This window comes from Rhea pennata, chromosome 20, assembly GCF_028389875.1.
Source record: "Rhea pennata isolate bPtePen1 chromosome 20, bPtePen1.pri, whole genome shotgun sequence".
Lineage (NCBI taxonomy): Eukaryota > Metazoa > Chordata > Aves > Rheiformes > Rheidae > Rhea > Rhea pennata.
The window spans coordinates 8,493,878-8,511,988 of NC_084682.1; the positions used below are offsets into that span (position 1 = coordinate 8,493,878).

At 45.3% G+C, this 18,111-nt stretch overlaps 1 protein-coding gene across 3 annotated transcripts; it reads right to left on the reverse strand.

Moving 5' to 3' along the window:
* Positions 1–216: 216 nt before the first annotated feature.
* DHX33 (DEAH-box helicase 33) lies at positions 217–14,554 on the reverse strand. Of its 3 annotated transcripts, XR_009960422.1 has the most exons (13): positions 14,467–14,554; positions 12,626–12,786; positions 11,744–11,971; positions 10,770–10,940; positions 9,152–9,337; positions 8,214–8,325; positions 7,635–7,794; positions 7,175–7,263; positions 6,607–6,734; positions 5,844–6,047; positions 4,993–5,079; positions 3,281–3,655; positions 217–300 (listed from the first exon to the last, which is right to left on the reverse strand). XR_009960422.1 is itself a non-coding variant. In XM_062592582.1 (12 exons), the coding sequence occupies exons 3-12, from the start codon at positions 11,900–11,902 to the stop codon at positions 3,347–3,349; spliced, it is 1,605 nt and encodes a 534-aa protein (XP_062448566.1). In that variant the 5' UTR covers positions 11,903–11,971; positions 12,626–12,786; positions 14,467–14,554; the 3' UTR covers positions 876–3,346. The 3 variants fall into 3 exon arrangements, 2 of the variants coding, with proteins under 2 accessions (XP_062448566.1, XP_062448567.1); XM_062592582.1 differs by lacking the exon at positions 217–300 and having other exon boundaries at positions 876–3,655; XM_062592583.1 differs by lacking the exons at positions 217–300; positions 11,744–11,971; positions 12,626–12,786; positions 14,467–14,554 and adding an exon at positions 11,315–11,333 and having other exon boundaries at positions 876–3,655.
* Between the last annotated feature and the right edge of the window lie 3,557 nt (positions 14,555–18,111).

Sequence of the window (18,111 nt, forward strand, 5' to 3'; positions counted from 1 at the left end):
CCGAGGCCGCGGGTTCGAGTCCCGCCTCCGGCGGCGCCGCGCCCGTCCGGGACCGCACCGCCGCCCCGGATAAAAGAGGCGTAACAGGGCTGCACGACCACGACAGCTGCTCGCCTACAGCAGCTGCAGAAGGATGCGGTTCCATAGGGCAGTTCACTGCTCTTAGGAGCTAAAAATAGCAAACGCCACTCATAAAAACATCAGTATTTACCAGCTCTCCCCCCCCTGCGCTCAGTACTGTTCAAAGGGCCACAGAAAAGCTTCAGAGAGGTGGAGAAAACGCTGCGGCTTCAAGATTGACTGCAACGACAGAAAGCACCCTAAGTGGTGAAAGCTTTATTTCTGCATATCCTCCCTCTTCTCTACTAGAAAAAGTCACCTTTCTGGCAAGTCCTCAGTAATTTACTCAGAAAGAGGACAAACTCTGATTTTTTTGTAGCCTTTCACAATAAATATTTTCGAGGGAGGCGCGACCAGGGCAGCCTGCCACCCGCCTTTACGCCTTCGCTTTGTCGAGAAGTTGGCGCCGCGGCCCTGTATCGCCCGGCGCACAGCAGAGCAGCCGGCGCCCGCGGCAGGGCTCTGCCTGCGGAGATCGGATACCCCGGCATCAAAGGAGGATTTTCACTCCCGGCTCCACCCTGGCGTTCGAGTCCCGCGCGGTACGCCGAGCCCAGCCTCGCTGACCCGTGCTAACATTTCATCTTAAAATCCGAAGTGCTGCAGTGACACTGAAACCGCAGATTGCTTAAAGCAGGTACTCCCCACCCGAATTCAAAGTGCTGCTACTAAGACTTGAACCTAAATGCCCCTGTGATCATTTCTTTTCGCTCTACAGCTTTCCCCCCCCTCACAAAATACCCCTGGGACTAGGATTTTAGCCATCACTCTTTATTAGGGGGAAAAAAATGTACAAATTAGTTACTTCTAAATCAGTTCCCTATTCCCTTAAACAGTCTGCTTAATTAGACTGCCCAAGCAAAATGTGCTTTTATTCCATTTTCCCCTACAGACGCACTCTGCATAACCAAGGAATAGTTACATACAGTGCTTTGATCATTCCCTGCAGTTTGTGTGAGTTACAACTGAAATAGCGTAATCTTAAAATATCAATCCAAAACTATAGCTGGTCATACATACAAAAGTGGCAACTGTTGCCTGTGCCCCGCACACTGGTGTGTTTTTTTACCACTAAGGAACAATACCACAAAGAGGCACAACGTAGGGATGTGAGTCCGTTTCCAGTGGATCCCTGCAAACATTCAGTATCACTCTTCCCAGGAACAGGCTGAGAGACAAGACTGTAAACTGGATTCCTATTTACTCTCTTTGGAGACAGCACGTTGCAGATCAGCACAAGTGAAATTCCATTTAGAAAAAAAGGGGGGTGGCAGGGAAAAGGAGGAGGAAAGGCATCTGCCCCAGTTTTCCCAGAGAGAACCAAGGTAAGTCAATACTGGGCACCCAAAGAGAAAGCATATTGCAATGCACTGTGTAACCATGATGTGTGTAACCAGAAAGGACATCTAATTAAATGGAAAGTGCAGCTTGTTCCCACAGATCACACAAGCAAAGCCATCAGCTTATTTACTCCCCAAGCAAACGGAGTGAATACGGGCTTGCCAAAATGACTGCATCCCTGAGCAGTCCCATTAAAATGTCGTAAGTAGATGCCTGAAGAATACAAGAAAGAACTGAACACCACTTTAGTCAAAGAGTAAAAACCCCATCACAGCCTATGTTAGCTAACCTCCCTATATTATATGACACTGCATTTACAAAACAGCTTCCTCTCCCACCCTTTCATATAACAAATCTGCTTTAGTTCAACTCATCCAAAAGTCTATACAAATTAATACACTGTGTCAACAGAATCTGTTGAAACTGGAAGTTACCTCTCCCAGAGAGGTTATTTTAGAAGTACTTAGGATATCATTTAAGAACAACTTAAGATTTCCCTCCACCCACACAAAATCACAATGGAACAAATCCATTTTCCTTCACACTAAATAATAAGTTTTACCTTTGGAGTGGTTCTAGTTTCTTAATTCTAGTATTTAAAAAGAGGATTAAGATTCTTATTGCCACTTCCCTCCAATAGGAAAAAAAAAAGATAGCTAGATGCCAAGGGGATATGGAAAAATAAAAATTACTAATGGTGGATCTATGGTTCTCGACAAACAATGCTAAGCTCCAAACTTCTCATGGAGAGCCAAAGTATAACTGGGGACTGGAACGGGGGAGAAGCACCAATGTCAGAGCAGAAGAAACTTTGAATGATTCCAGCGCCTTTAAAGGAAGCCTAGACTCTAAACTACATCTTCATACTTGGTTTGCTGAGTTTGCCTCAAATTACCCTGACTAGCTGTTGTGGACGCCGTACCAACTCCAAAGTCAGAAGTGCTCAGACACAAAGTGGGGAAAGACCTAAGTGTTTGCTGCTAAAACGTTCCATCCTGCCCAGGAGTGAGTCCCTCCTCCTGCTTTACGAAGTTTGACTCCCTAGAGGAAGAAAACCACCCTAGACAGAGCAGATTGGCCCTGTGGCTCCTAGTGGTAAGAGGCAGATACTGAAAATCTATGGCTGCCTCCTCCACATTCATCAGACACTGAGGAATTACATGTCCTAACAGCAAAAGGTAGAACAAAGACAACATTAAATGCACAGGTGGCTGGACTGCCCCTCTTAGAAAATACTACCAGCCCCTGAGACACAGACACAGGTGATGAAGACCTGTCCAAGTATGTGACCCCATTAGTAGCTTTCAGACAGTCCCAAATGACATGGTGAACGTGACATGCAGGCAGGAAGATGTTTGATGAGGTAAAAGACAGTAGCACCTCCCTTCTAGAAATAGTTTAAAAAGGCATTTTTTCCCTGTATGTAGAGATTTAAATTTTCTTCTCCTTTTTTTGCCAATAAAACCTGCTAATGATATAATCATGATCATCAAAAAAATGCCAAGTCTGCTCAGAAGAGCTCTTAAGACTTCATTTCGTCCTAAACAAACTCATTAACACTTACTGAAGTTTAAAAACTGGAATCAGATACCAGCTCCCTTCCCCCTCACAACACAGATTTATCATTCACACATACACGCACACATACACACACACAGAGTACTTGTTTCGTTCCTCTTTTACAAATTAACTGCTATAAAGGATGATTGTTCTAAGCCATGGAGACTTGTGAGGTCTGGCTCTCACAGAGAAGCCATTTTCCTCAAAGGTTTTTACCTGATTTACAAGGCAAAGCTCTACCATTTCTGCACATTCTTACCAAACAAAATACAGTCTTATTGAGTGAGCCTAAAAATCCTGGACGCAGTGGCTCCGGACCCAAAGGTCAGTTCTTGGCTGTTCTGAGCTTCCTGCGGAAATAGTCAGGGGCTGCATCATACAGCCAGTCCGCATCCACCACGCAGAGATCCCGCATGTAGCACTTGTTGGTGTGAAGCAGCCCGTTGTAAACCACGCAGGCCGGCTTGCAGTGAAAGAGTACAGAGGAGGGGTGGATAGCCACCAACTGGTGAGAGTCCACAGTGGTGTAAGTGCCATCTGGCTGCAGCTCCGCAGCATTCATGAACAGGCTGTGAGCCAGGCAGCGGCGGATGTTTCCAGTGTCTGAGCGCGAAGACTCCATTGGCATTGACAGCTGATTAGCAGCAAGAGATAATGCAATAGGTAGCACCTTTAGTGAGCATCCTGCAGCCCAAGTTCAGATACCCCTAATATCACATCTAAAAAGTGTTAAACAGCAAGCTTGAGGCTCCAGCATAGCCCAGAAGGACACATCACTTTCTGGCTCTCATTCTGACATCTGGGACACCAAAAGAGAGGGGATCTTGAGCCTACAGAGCTAATTCATGTACTGTTCTAACTTCATTTGCAGGCTCCACTGTGCTGGGAGAGAAGGCTGCATGAAGAGGACAACCTGTGGCTTCTGCTCCAGCCAGGCTTTCACGCGTGCTTTGCAGGGAAACATCAGCCTTGGCAAGGCCTCAGTACTCCTCATTCTCCAGAACTACTGTGCCCATCCTACCTACTTCTGAAATCCTGCCCCCTTGGCATCCTTGGCAGCCTGGGGGAGAGCTGAAAGCCACAGCACCAAATGTGCTACTGGCCACTTTGCAGTCACACCCCCCAGAAGAGCAAGGAATTGCTCACTGCCAAATGTCCCAGCTTTTACGTCTCGCACAGATCTGTGTTTGTCCAGAGGGGCTCCATTGGGGAGTTATTTTCACATTGTGCTCTTCTCATGCCAAACAGTAAGCAAGTGTGTATATGCACCCTCATGGGGAACTACACCCCATTTCAATGCAGTGCCAGAAAACCAGCTATCCTGCGAACTACAAAAGGACTTTTGTGAATTCAACTCAGATAGGCTTTGCAGTGGGGCATTAGGCCAGTCCAGATTAACAGCAAAGAGGAGAAGAGTCTCAAAATGGATCCAGACTCCCCTTCTGGAAGTCAGTGCAAGGACAGCTGGCATTCACAGTGGGACGGGGTGCTGTGCGGCTCCCGTGTCACGTACAGACCACAGGTATTTCAGCACTTGCTCCCATGCTATGCCTCACCCTGGGCGACTGGCAGGAGTGGTGCTGATGTGAACATTTCTCCTAAACTGAATGCACTACTATGAGAAGAAGCCAGCCACCATGGGCTGCAGAGGCTGACATCACCAGTGGCACACAGCACAGTCCCACCTGCACTACAGCAAGGAGATACCTTAGGAAAAACTGTTCTTTGCCTGAGTAGACTTCCCAGAGCTCCACTTCTCTTTTCACTTCTCCTAGATTCACTGAGCCCTGCAGCTGTAAGATTTTGGAATGCAATCTTTATACAGTGCCAGTTTGCTCATTACAAACTGAAAACACAACCAGCTTTTCTTGCTCCTGGCACTTGGTGCACAGGGAAATCATTTTGAGGGTAAACAGAAAAGAAAAATGTGAACAGACAAAACAACGAAATACAGTATGGCAAACAAGTTACCTTTACACAAATATCCCTGAGCTGAGCTCTGACGTCTGACACAAGCATCATGTTCCTGCTGTTGACAAAGTTCTCTTTGCACCATTCCTGCAGCAGGGATACCAAGAGTTAGAAGGGGCTACTTCTTCACCCAATAAGCGTGACAGTCTTTGGGTATATGAAAAGCAGAATCCTCAAAAACACACCATCTCTTAAAGAAAAGATGCTAACCCACTCCCCTGTCAGATTTCTACCTCTGATTACTCCCCTCTGTCTATATTGCTTCCCACAGTGTGAAGGAATTGCAGTGTGTTGTTTTCTCCCTGCTCTCAAGGTCACAGTGCTGTGAAAGAGCACTCAGTATCCCACAGGTGGTGAAGGTAAACTACATGAGAACAACAAGGATAAAAAAGATGTTGCAGAGAATGGGGTCCAAAAATCAGACTGAGGAGTTTACAGGGCAGGATAAATCAAAATCTGTCTTAGTTATGTTCAGTGTCTTTGCAATGCATCCTGACATACCAAAGAGCATGTCTAAGTGTTAATCAGCAAGTTGCAACACTCTCACTGCCTCCTGTTTCCAGCAGAAAACAGGCAAAGGAGAGACCTGGCTCTGCGATTACAAACCTGGCCTTAGGAAACACTGACAACCAGCACTGCTACAGCCCTCTGGGGGCGACCTTTTGCAACTACACAGCACTCTACCATTGCCTTACTGTAAAGCACAAATAAGCCCTCCCTTCTCACAGATGCTTTGGAAGGATGTATATTATAAGAAGCTGTGAAGGCCAGAGATGTAACTCTGCTGTGTGTCAAAAGAACTCCTTACCACCATATCCCCAGGCAGCAACGGCATCTTCAGAGAACCCTACCTTGTTGCCACTGACATTTTTGAAGGCTCTATACACATTGAGCAAGGTAAGATGATCCCCTTCACTGGAGATGAATTTCTTCCTGATGGATTGCACTTCATCCCGCCGGGCCGGGGGATTGTAGAGGACACTGTCCACCGATAACAGCGATACGATGGTCAGAATCTCTTCTGTACAGTGGAACTTAGGGGACAGGAGGATGGTCTGCAAATCACAGAACAGACTGACTTTTGGTTGACCAAATCCACTCAGTGTGGGCAGGCTTTTCTACTCATTAACAGCCCAAGAACTTTACCAACCATTGTTCTGGATAACTCCATAAACCTTTTGTCCTAGACACAACTGTAAATCCTCTTACAGGGCCACTAAGCACCTTTAACAGCAACTATCATGCAATTTCTTGAGATTGGCCAGTCCAGATACAGCATAAATATGGTGACTAAAATCTGCTACAGTATTAGACATATGGTGAACCTGCCAATAAACAGAGCTGCCAGTGATCCTGGGAAACTACAAGGGAATTAGACTAGTTTCAGCTTCAGAGGTGCTACTTGAAACAAATCATCTTTTAATATCTCCCTTAAATGAACAGTAAATGACAGGTAAACCAGCACAGCTGCTATGAAGAAAGCTATGCGTCATTCATATGTCACCAATATACTACTACAGCTGCAGCCACCCCAAATTCCAGACCGTGTTTGAGGACTTGGAAACAGAAAGTGTATGGCAGATAAAAATAAGCTATCTGTTCTGCAGTTTTTACTTTAGAGAACTTTGGTTCCAGTGGAAAGGCTGCCATCTTTCTTCCCAGAGGGGTTAAAACAAGCTGGTCTTCCTTTCGCTCCACAGCACCCAGCAGGTCCAGCTGCTCAATGGCTGCTTGAATAGCATCTGTCAAAACAAGAAGGTTCGGGCATCACAAACTGTGATGTATTCCCCTTCATCCAGTAAAACAGTCACTAATTCCGATGTGAGTAGCAAAACCAGAGGCAAAGCTAAAGCTGTTATCTCTAGTTTTGAGCAGAGGCCATGTGAGATTCTCTACAGCTTTCCTTAGCAGAACTGCTCAGCTCTGTTTGGAAGCTGGACTCACCAGCTCTCCACCATAACCATGCCTGCTCTGATGAGGCAGAGCCCAAGTGAATAGCACTGAATGAATCTGAGACTTCAGGACCACCAAGAAAAGATGCAGCAGAGAGATGGCTCTGCTTTCACAGCCCTGGGATTGCCATGCTCCATCTTTTCAGGCTGTCCTGATGATTCTATTTTTAAGCAGTTCACTAGACACTCATTTGTCCACTTCTCCCAAGGCTGTCTTTGTAACCACTTACCAGGAGATGGTTTGGACATGAAGTCAAAGGTGAGTACGTTGGGAATTCTCAGGGCCAGAAGCTGAAGCATCACACTGTCCAGGTTACACCTGCATAGGCAGAAAAACAACAGAGACATTTTACTTTTTTTTTTTTTTTTTTTTTCTTTTATCAGCCTATAAGCTCAGACACAGTCCTTGGATCTGTGCTACAGCTTAACAGAAACTAGCCTAAAGTTGGCTGGTAAAGGCTGACTTCCTAAACCAGGAAGGTTAAGATTCAAGTCCAACTGTCCAACCTAAGCAAATTTTGTCTAGTTTTTCTGTTTAGTCTCCACAATTCACCTTTCTCAAGTCAATCAGTCAAACCCTAGATCCAGTTTTGCTCTTCAGTTCTTTACACAGCCCTCTGTGTAACAGGACATAAAAAAGGTGTTGGCAAGTAATATGACAGCATCAAGGAAAACAGGTTCTGTTCTCACCTCTGTATCTCAGGGATTGTCATTTTGTCAAATTTCTCAAACTCATCCTCTGTGTAGAGCCGGTAACAAATCCCACTGTCCTCTCGACCTGCTCTCCCTGTCCGTTGCCAAGCCTGGGCCTTCGACACACGCTGGACTGCCAATACTTCCAGACCGATTTCTAAATATGGAAAAGCATCATTTCAGTCAAAGCCTGTATAACACTGAGCTTTGCAAAACATAACCCTGAGGAACAACGACAAAAAAATCCCAGTAGCCTCACATCCAAACAGTGCTCAGACTTCACATGGTTCAGTACTCATACCCTGAAGCAAAACAAATTATTATGCACTATGCCCATGAAGAGAATCTTCAAATATGAAGATTCACATTTGACAAAATTTTACTCCCATATAGCTGATACCTAGTCCAGGATGAGGTGAACACAGGGGAAGACCAAAAAAAGTACACATCTAAAACCTGCACTATTTAGATAGTGCAGAGGGTTACTTTAAATCAGCTGCCAGTGGGGGTAATTGTCTCAGATAACTAACATAAAACTGAAAGAATCTCTGCATTGTTCCTTAAAGAAGTACTCACCAGGGTTGTACTTCTTTGCTTTGACCATGCCTGTGTCCACAACATATTTTATTCCTGCAATGGTGATGGAGGTTTCTGCAATGTTTGTGGAGAGGATCACTTTGCGATAACCCTAGAAAGAAGAGGAAACTAAAGCCAGTCAAAAACTATCTTAGATTAGCTCCAGTGGTGGAACGGCTGCTATTTTTGGCCAGCACAGGCAAGGCCTCCATAGCATTACAGCATGCTGTGACCAAATACTAGGTTTGCTATGCCAGCTCTTGTAAATTAAGATAATTTATACTTTTAATCAGTTTCTAAAATACATTCTTACACTTGCTGCAACAAAATACACCATTCAGGAGAGCTGTTATCACCATGCCTTTAAATCATTTTGGTTTCATTCCTGGCACAAGCACAAAATCCCTGGAAGACCTGAATTCCTATCTATTTGCCAAATAGGTGCAATGGGCCTGAGGCAGCACAATTTCCTCTTCTTATAGCCCTGCCAAATATGCCTTAGGTGTTTAGCTTTGTTAGCGTTTGGCTGGCCCATTAACTGCAGTGCCTTTTTGCAATATGGATATGAAATCCACACAAAATGGTGCAAATTTCAATTCCTTTTCACTCTCCTTAATCCTATCTTCTTTTCATGATTCCAGACAATTTATTTTATATATCTGTTAATACCATCACAGTTACATTGTCTTATGTCACACTGAAACCATTGAAATCAGCAGAGTGGAGATCGCCTGGATGCAACCCTGTCTAACACGCTCTAGGTGACCCTGCTGAGCAGGGAGGTTGGACTAGATGATCTCCAGAGGTCCCTTCTAACCTTACTGATTCTATGAATAACTCTTAATTACTATCATTACAGACTGTTTATTCAACGTTTTTTCCAAATACTCATTCAAGCAGAAGAGAACTCATCCTGTTCACCCATCACATTGCCTCACCTTGGGGGCAGCCTGAAAGACTCGAAGCTGTTGAGAATAGGGCAGAGAAGCATAAAGAGGCATCACCATCATCTGTGGGCAGCCATCAGGGAGATGCTTGGCAATGTCTCGACAGGTTTTAGTCATTGCTTCGATCTCTTCCTGACCAGTCAAAAACACCAGGATGTCATGAGAAAAAGGTGCTTCCTGGAGCCAGAATGAAAACCAAGAAGATGAATTGGATAGGGAGAAAGAACAGAGATTACAATGACAGCAAATCTGAGATTTTGTCCTGACAGCAAGACAGTAAAGTAGGTAAGGAAGAAAGAAAACTTGTGTTCTATGCAAGGGATGGAAAAGCCTGAAATTCCCACTGGATTCACCAGAAGTGAAGTGTAAACAGCATTTTGCAAGACTGAATCTTAACAAGATAGAGGATTCACTCAAATTCACACATTTGTTTTGTTAAATACTCATCCAGGACGAGCAAATGAGAGAGGCAGCAAGCATCCAGGTACAAGCCAGTAATCACGGGGGGAAAAAAAGAAAGAAAAAGAAAAGGAAGAAAAGAAATCAAGTTACAAGAACTTTAAGTATTAGGTGTGAGCTGACATTTGCTTAGCGGTGTCCTTTCAACTCCAGCCTCAACGTGGAAGTCCCAAAATCCTAGCAACAAGCATCTTCAAAGCATTAGATGAAAGATAATAAACAGTTTAATTAAATGATTTAACTATCTAGCACTTTCTCATTCAAACATTTACTGCCAGCCAAAAGATGCTTATGAACCATTATTTTAATAGATTTCTATTTGCTCTGCATTTACACTTTGCCAGTTAATTAGAAAGATCACTTTCAAACCACACTTAGACTAAATCTGGGCTTTTGGGAGTTGCTCCCCCAACTCTTTACTGCAGATGCAGAAGTAAAATAACATCTTTTCCTACACTCACACATGCACTTGCCATGTTTTTTACTAATGCGAGTGCTCCTCTTCATACTCCACATCAGCTGTCTGATTGGGCATGCTGTCACAGATCCTAGAGGCAGATTTCAAAATAGCCCGAGCACCACCGAGCCCAGGACAGCATGACCAATCCACAGGCACGCGACATGACCGCAGAGGTCTGTGACACGTACCTGTAGCCAGGTCCACTCACACAACTTTGAGGCCACAGAAGAGCAGAATGCCAGGCTGATACCACTACTTATCTAGAATGTGTCTGGGAAACACCCTCTGAGTAGCGTTTCACGAGCAGCTGAGCCAACCTAACAGCTCACCGCTGCTGAACCCAGGAAGTACTGAGTGCACCTTTTTCCCTCGTCTCATTTTTTTCTTTCCTCTCGCTTCTAGTGTTTCTCCACACTTTTGGGATAACACTGGCATTTGTCAATCTCTTCCTTGAACCAATCCAACTCATTAACTCAGCACACTCACCAACTATTCACCTTCCTTTTTCTGGAGGATGCAGTGAACACCTGAGGAACATCTCTGATTTGGCAGCAGTGAGCTTGACCCATCTCAAGGACCTACACCTCAGTGCTTCTGCCACAGCAGAAAAGCAGCGTTTGGGCAGCAGAACCCATGCTGATGAACAACCCATGGCCCAAGGAAGGCACAAACTTGACAAAGTCATTATACCTGGTGGATCTGGAAGACTGACACCAGCGCGGCTTGGAGATAATCACTCTGAGGCTGTTTGGTGTAAAAGATCTGAATGGGATGTTGCCTGCCTTCTAAATAGAGAACAGGAGCGCCATTGAAGTACTGGGAGAACTGGTCAACATCCATTGTAGCTGACATGATGACCACCTGCAATATGAGCACAGGACAGGGATTAGTACTGCAATCCAGACCCACTAGAACACCTGCCAGTCAGGACTAACTGAAAGCCATCTTCCCAGGTTGGCAATATAAGCTCAAACAGCAAAAAGCAGAAAGAGTTTGGGACAGAAAAGAATGAGCTTTCCTTGTTAAAGTCATCAGCTTTGGTATCACACAAGTGTAATGGGCTGGTATGATAAAATGAAGACACGTTAAAATTTTTTTCCAATATTTAATAAAGTGAGCCGAGTTACCCACAAAGGCGGGCTGCACAAAAGCCTGTTGACAGGGACTGTGCTGGGACCCTGTGCTTCCCCCTACACGTCTTCCCCATCAAAATCATGCAACCGACAGGCACTCACATCTCATCAGGCATCGCACAGAGGTCCATTGCACAAGGGAGCACAAGCTCTGAATCATGACCTGACACATGTGCAATCTCCCTTCTCACTGTGAGAACGTCATAGGGCTGTTCAACCTCTAGGGCACTCTCAGGAACAATACCAGAAACTCCACAAACAATGTGCCTCCTCTACTGCTCACACCTGAGGGGATCTTAGGAAAAAGGGCAAAATGAAGATGACCAGATACTTTGTGCTGATGGGCTATCCCGTGCCCACAGTCACTAGCTGGTCACTCTGAACAACTTAGGTTTAAAGCGACTTTTTAGAAATAGGAAAATATTCGAGGCTGAAATTTCAAACATGCTGGGAACCGACCCAGTATTGACACACAGTGCTTGGAGTCCAAGTCCCATCCCTGCCCTTCTCTGCTACCTTAGCTGCACGTACTTTTAGTGGCAGTTTGCCCAATTCCTTTCGCTTCTTCTGTGCCGCCTTCACCACCCCAAAGAGCACATCAGTATGAATAGTCCTCTCGTGGGCTTCATCCAGGATGACAATGCTGTATTTCCGCAGCATGGGGTCACCAATAGCTTCACGAAGGAGCATTCCATCTGTTAGAAACTTGATTCGAGTTTCATCAGACGTAAGATCATCAAAGCGTACAGTATAGCCAACCTAAGGAAGCCACCATCACAAAAAGCACAGGCACAAAGTTATTTACATTTCTCATTGCCATCGTGTCAAAAAAGGACCACAAAGCGCTCTGGCCACCACACCAGCCAGAGCCAATTAGGGCTGTGGGGAGAGCTTTGGAAAGCATATTGTGTTTTGCAGTCTGTGAGCAGTTAGCCTTTGGAATCCAATATTCCAGCCCAAAGGAAGCTCCCCAACACTGTGTCCCAGTTAGCTTTTCCTCAAGCTAGAAGCTTATCACAGATGCTTCTGGCTCTCCTTGCCAGTGTGGCCAGGACTTTGGATAGGAGCAGCCTTGGAAGAGAAAGCCTAGGAAGAGTGAGCAACTCTTTTTCTTTTATTCTTTAACCTGTTTTTTTTTTTTTGTTTGTTTGTTTGTTTTTTTTGGGGGGGTTTCAAATAAAGGAACACTAATGAAAATCAAGGGGTAAAATACCACAGAGAGAGTCAAACAGGGCTCACTGAGCTGCAGAAGCAGACAAAGAGGCATCTTTTCCATCCATGCATATTATTAAACAAAGATCACATTTCTCTGTGGTTCTAACTTTCTTTGTCTTACGCATTCAAGCCATGGTACAGTCCAGTTGGCACTGCAGTACTAAACCAAAGCTCTAAAGACTTTGTAAAGCAACCTACCAGTTTCCCCAGCTCTGTCCTCTTCTCATCCGAGACTCTGGTGGCTAAAGATATAGCTGCTACTCTGCGAGGCTGGGTCACAGCAATGACGCCTTGGCGGCCAATTCCTGCTTCATAGAGGTACTGAGGGATCTGAGTGGTCTTTCCCGAGCCCGTTTCTCCTGAGGAACATCAAGCGAATAGAGTTTTTCTCATCTTTAGCATCTTCAAATGCAAGGTCTCAAGCTTTTAAGTTAGTTTTCCAATCTTGTCTCAGCATGGGAAGGTTAAAGGCAGGAAGCATTTGGACAACTTGCCTGAAATCACACAATAAAGCAGGGGCAGGCCAGGGACAAAACCCAGATTTCTTGCTCTAGCCACCAGACCACTGCTCAACAAAACTCATTTCACCCAGGTTCTCTCTAGCTGTACTGTGGTTCAGAAATATATTTTAGTCTGCTTGGATATGAAATGTTTGATGTGTAACACAGCCAACATAAGGAAATGATTGTGCAGACATAAGTTTTCATCACAACAGCAATTAGCAAGCTGAGATTTGAGGCTCTTTTAGAGCACTCAGGGCACCAGTAAGCTCGCAAGTCTTCCTCGGTGCCTTCCTGAAATCAGAGACAGCGCCTTCAGACTCAGCTGAATGCCTTCTCCACACATACAGCATTAGCACACGCCATAACAAGCACTACCCCATTTTCCCCATGAGTATTTCCAGTACAAATTCTGCGTAAACCACTCTGCTACAGGCAGAAGGCAGCAGAAGTGATAGAAGTATATGGACAGTTAACATCAGTACTGATCATAGCGTGTACAACAAAAAGGGTAACTCACTGGGGGCAGCATAAGACAGCACAAGTCAGAGAGCTTAGAGGCACTGCAGGCGAAACTAGCTGAAAGTGCAACGCGCATGGAGAAGCAGAGAATGTTTTCAACATAACATTAATTTTCCTGTGCATTTTTATTACATCTATAATTCAGATCAGATGCCTATTCCACTTCCAACTGGCCCATTTCACATTTCAGCTGACATTGTTATCTCTAAAAAAAGAAGTGAGGCTCCAGCAGCCAGAGGTTTGTACCCTCAATCCTTGCAAGACAGCACCAGCACAGTACACACAGCAGGAGCAATGTGAGAACTTAGAAGAAAAGGAGGAGGAAGAATGAGAAATTCAGAAGAATAACTACCAGGCAGAGAACTGGAAAGCCAAGCACAAGCACTGCAGTGGTAGGCTGGAAAAAGCAAGAACAGCTATTTAGCTGACTCTTCAGCTGCAAAATTTGAAGTAGCATCTTGCAGTATATATTTAGCAAGCAGTAATCTCAGGAATATCCACAGGAAAGGATATAAATACAGTCCCATCTAGCAGCCTGGAAAATTATCATGACCGGTTTTTCTGCAGCACTCATTTATTGCGGGGGTGAGATACAAAGCGTTTCCCATTTAATTCTAACAGTAATAAGTTCCAATAGGTGCTGAGTGCAGATTTGCAGCTGAAACCCTGGGACCCGCATGTCTTTAGCTCCCGAATGTCAAACACAAAGTATATCAGTTTGGACTCAAAAAATATATATATATAATCAAATTAGGAAATGCCCCTGCAGACGTGGGTGAGCAGGCACTTATTTTTCTAAAGCGCGGGACTCGCCTGTTTCCCTTAAAGTTGATGGTTTCTTTGGTGAAACGGAAAGGCGAAAACACACGCTTTTCTGCCTCCCCCCCGAGCTCCAGGCCACGGACACCCCAACCCATAACGCTCCGTCCGCAATACACGCGCTAATGATCCACACGGGCCCGCGCCGCCCCGGCGCCACGTGTCGCCCTGCCCGCGCCGCCGCCGCCGCCCGCTCACCGATGAGGACGGCGCTGTCGAGGCCGCGCAGCCGGCCCAGCAGCGGCCCCCGCGCCTGGAAGATGGGCAGGCCGCGGCGCTGCGAGTCGGCGGGCGGCGGGGGCCGCCGCGGCGCGGGGGAACCCGGCAGCATGGCCGCGCGCGGCGCCGCCGCCGCCGCCGCCGCCGCCGCCTTGAGCCGCTTGGCCGGGGGCAGCTCGCCGCCCTGCGGCATCGCCGCCCGGCGCCGCCCAGGCCCAGGCCCCGCCGCGCCTCCCGCCTGTCGCCCGGGCGACGGCTGCCGCGCCGCGCGTGACGTCACCGCGCCGCGGGCCACGTGACTCCCTGCGCGGAGCGGAGCGTTGTGGGGCACGTAGTTCCCTGCGCCCCACAGGCGGTTAATACTGCGTCATATACTGACGTACACACACAAACACACGCTTTTTCCCCCCCTTTTTTAAACCAAACCGTGGGAATGGGCCTCCAGAGCCACAGGGTAGAGTTTTACACAGCCCCTAAGGCCAGCACCACCTCCCCCCGGAGCCTGCCCGCCTGCCCCACAGCTCGCCCCCACCCGCAGCACGGACCCGGTCGGGACAGCGGCCCCTCGCCGGCCTTTCCTGCGAGCCTGGTGCCCCTCTGCGGGGCTTAATACAGACGTCAACATCTTCCTCCTGCTTGTCTGAAAACTCTACGCAAACTTCTAATGAAAAGTATTAATTAGTATTACTAGGGCGCTGACACCCCTCTTCCTGGGGTAAACGGAAAGCTTTTGGTAATATTCACGGGACATAGTTTAGAGAAATTACTAAACCCTCAGTCTGCGGTTAGGGCCACAAGCACTGCAGTAAAACCTCAGCAAACTCAGGCTGCAGCTCTCATTACAGCTGTAACATCCAACTGAGCCAAGCTCCTGCCAGGAAGAAGTCCAGCCACACGTACACTGGAGGTACGAAGGCCTGGGATATTTTAGCATCACCTGAATACAGAGCTGGCAGGGTGGTTTGACAGCTGAGAAAAGCACACAGCACGGATGTCCAAGGGAAGTCCTAGCCTCCATGCTCAAGCCAGAGACTAGCAAATCACAAAACCAGTAGACAGAATAAAGGTAGGTGTAGGAAGAAACCCTGGGTTAGAGCTTAAAAGTTCACGCCAGGCATTTTGATTAGGGTAAGGTTTTCCTTGCAGTCATCAGGACAAACTCTGCGTAAGGGCAAAATATAATTTCTTTCTTTCCTCAGATAAGGAGTGTTGGTCTCTGATCCCGGAGAAGAGGGGTAGAAGTCTGACCCAGGCTCCTAGTTGTAGAGCAAGACTCAAACCTCATACCTTAACACAGATTCCCCAGAAGTAAACACCTTGCTCAGCACTTAAAGAGTTTAGATTGTTTGGAAAGATTTTGATGCCAATCTGATATGCTGCCTAAAAATTAAAACTTGCTTCAGTCATTAGGAATTTGTAAAAAAAGGCAAAATTACAGTCAACAGCTGTTTAAAGAAACAGATCTCTGAGAATATAGAGCTTCCTCATACAACTGTTCCTAAGATTTAGAAAGGTTTAGTAATGGGACGTTTTATTCTTTTATGAGAAAAGCATAGAAATTACTAATTTGTTGATGATTATATCACACTTCCCTGATTTAGGGTTATAAACAGCAACTTCTTAGAGCTAGGTAAGTGAATTTCAGGAGAAGCTCTAAGAAGTACAGGAAACTGAAACAGCACCACTGCAGACTATGCAGAGCAGGGATGTTTTACATGCAAATCCAAGTCTAGAACAGGCCCACAGACATCTCCTTACTTATCCAGGCAAAGCTGTAGCCATGTCCAAGACTTCATTTCAGTATCCGCAAAAAGAATCCATCTGGAAAAAGGAGTTTGTTAAAACAGGTGGCTGATGCTCATCCAGCCAAATCCAGCTGCACTTTGAACCAGCAAAAGGAAGAGGGTGCTAAGAGGCCAGAGAAAAAATCCTGAAGTAAAATGGACTATATTTAAAATGCATTCTTCATAAGTAAAGGCACAAGAAGCGCTGCCCAACAAAAGCAATGGTTTTCACAACAAGCAGTCCAACCTTCACATTAATCAATGTGAAGGTCAGACACAAAGACAAGGGCAGCATTTAAGACAACTACATGGCACAACAGGTATGTCGTTCTCATTGATTACTTTTTGGCACGTCTGACATCACACACATCTGTTGATACACTTTCCAAAGATGACTAGGAATTTAAATACACTTCTTTAAGGGACAGAATAGCCAAAGGCAGCTTTCGAGGACTATTAAAGAACAGGTTAGACAATCTGCAAGTAATAACATGGGTCTCCATTTTGCCCTGGGATAAAATTAAGTAACATTTCTAAGTCCTTCCCAGACTTGGATACTATGGTATTATTTGGTAAAGGGAAGGATACAAACTTAAGTATTCTACCAGTGCAGTAGTAAATGTGCAAGAAAAATAACTTTGGAAAAACAAGGAGGGACAAACTATATCACTTGCTAAGAAGTGTAGGTCTTCCTCAGAAAGGCACACATCCCACCCACAGCAGGGCTTTGAATTCACAGAAGGTTTCATCCTAGCTACAAGACTGTCCTTTAGCATCAGCCCCCCTCACTAACATTCCACCAGGAAACTACTGAGAGGCTGTTAAACGCAGAACTAAAAACGTCTTTTAATCAATTTTGTCTCAAAAAGCAATCCTTAAGCAGTATTACTTACAACACTTTTAGAACTCCTAGAAAGTTTTGAAATGAGTTTTGGGAAAAAAAATAAAATAAAATCTTCCTCTCAAGTTTTCCATAACCCTTAAGAGACAAGACCCAGATATAATTGGTCACACTAAATTTAACACTTTATCTACACCGCTTGTGAGCAGTGCACCATCCTGTAAGATCCTGACACAGGAATCTCCTGGATTACAAACCAGTTAAAAACTTGTAGTGAGTTTAAGAACAAGAACAGCAAAATTTGAGACTAAACAACAAGACTGATTACAGAGGTATATAAGCCTAGCCTTCCTAAGTCTGAAAGGAAGATGCTGTTCAGCAGTATCTTATTGCTTCTATCTGTTGATACAGTCAGTAGAAAGCCAATTGGCACCACCCATGGAGTCCAAAGAGTGATTCTGCTTTACCAGCTGGACTGTACTCTGAACCGTTTACATGGGTCCTCTTAGAGAAATTTATATCAATTTAATTTTAAGCTAAATCCCATTCAGCATCACTGATTCTTTTTGGACAGATGTCCCTACCACTTGGTCCTCCTGCAGCAAGCTTCATATGTAGATCAAAAATTGAGCACACTGAAAAAAACAGTCCTTTTTCCTACTGGTTGCGGGAGAGAGATTTGTGGGAAAAGCTGGCACTAAACTGCCTCTTCAAGGACTTGTTTTTTCCCCCTAATCTCTGCTTTTTTTTTTTCACCACCTGCCCCAAGATCATAAGATTATATAGAAAGTTAACCAAAAAGGACCCACAAGACATTTTATTCAACTCATGTCTGAAGTATTTGAGCAGTTCAGACTCCAAATAAACTCTTCCCTAGTATTCCAAATAATTTAATGACTGCTAGGACTGGGTGTTTTGGGGCGGCAGGGTTGGATTTTGTAAGATTATCTATTTTAACAATCCAGTAAGACTCAAAACTTGTCATCTGAACATAAACTT

Excerpts from the sequence above, each read along its gene's own strand:
- DHX33 (XM_062592582.1), bottom strand. The coding sequence starts at position 11,902 with ATGCTCCTTCGTGAAGCTATTGGTGACCCCATGCTGCGGAAATACAGC. Across the intron at positions 8,326-9,151 it reads TCTTTCAGGCTGCCCCCAAG|GGTTATCGCAAAGTGATCCT; the intron begins GTGAGGCAATGT and ends TCTTCTTTCTAG. Across the intron at positions 5,080-5,843 it reads AAAATGTCAGTGGCAACAAG|GAATGGTGCAAAGAGAACTT; the intron begins GTAGGGTTCTCT and ends TCCCTGCTGCAG.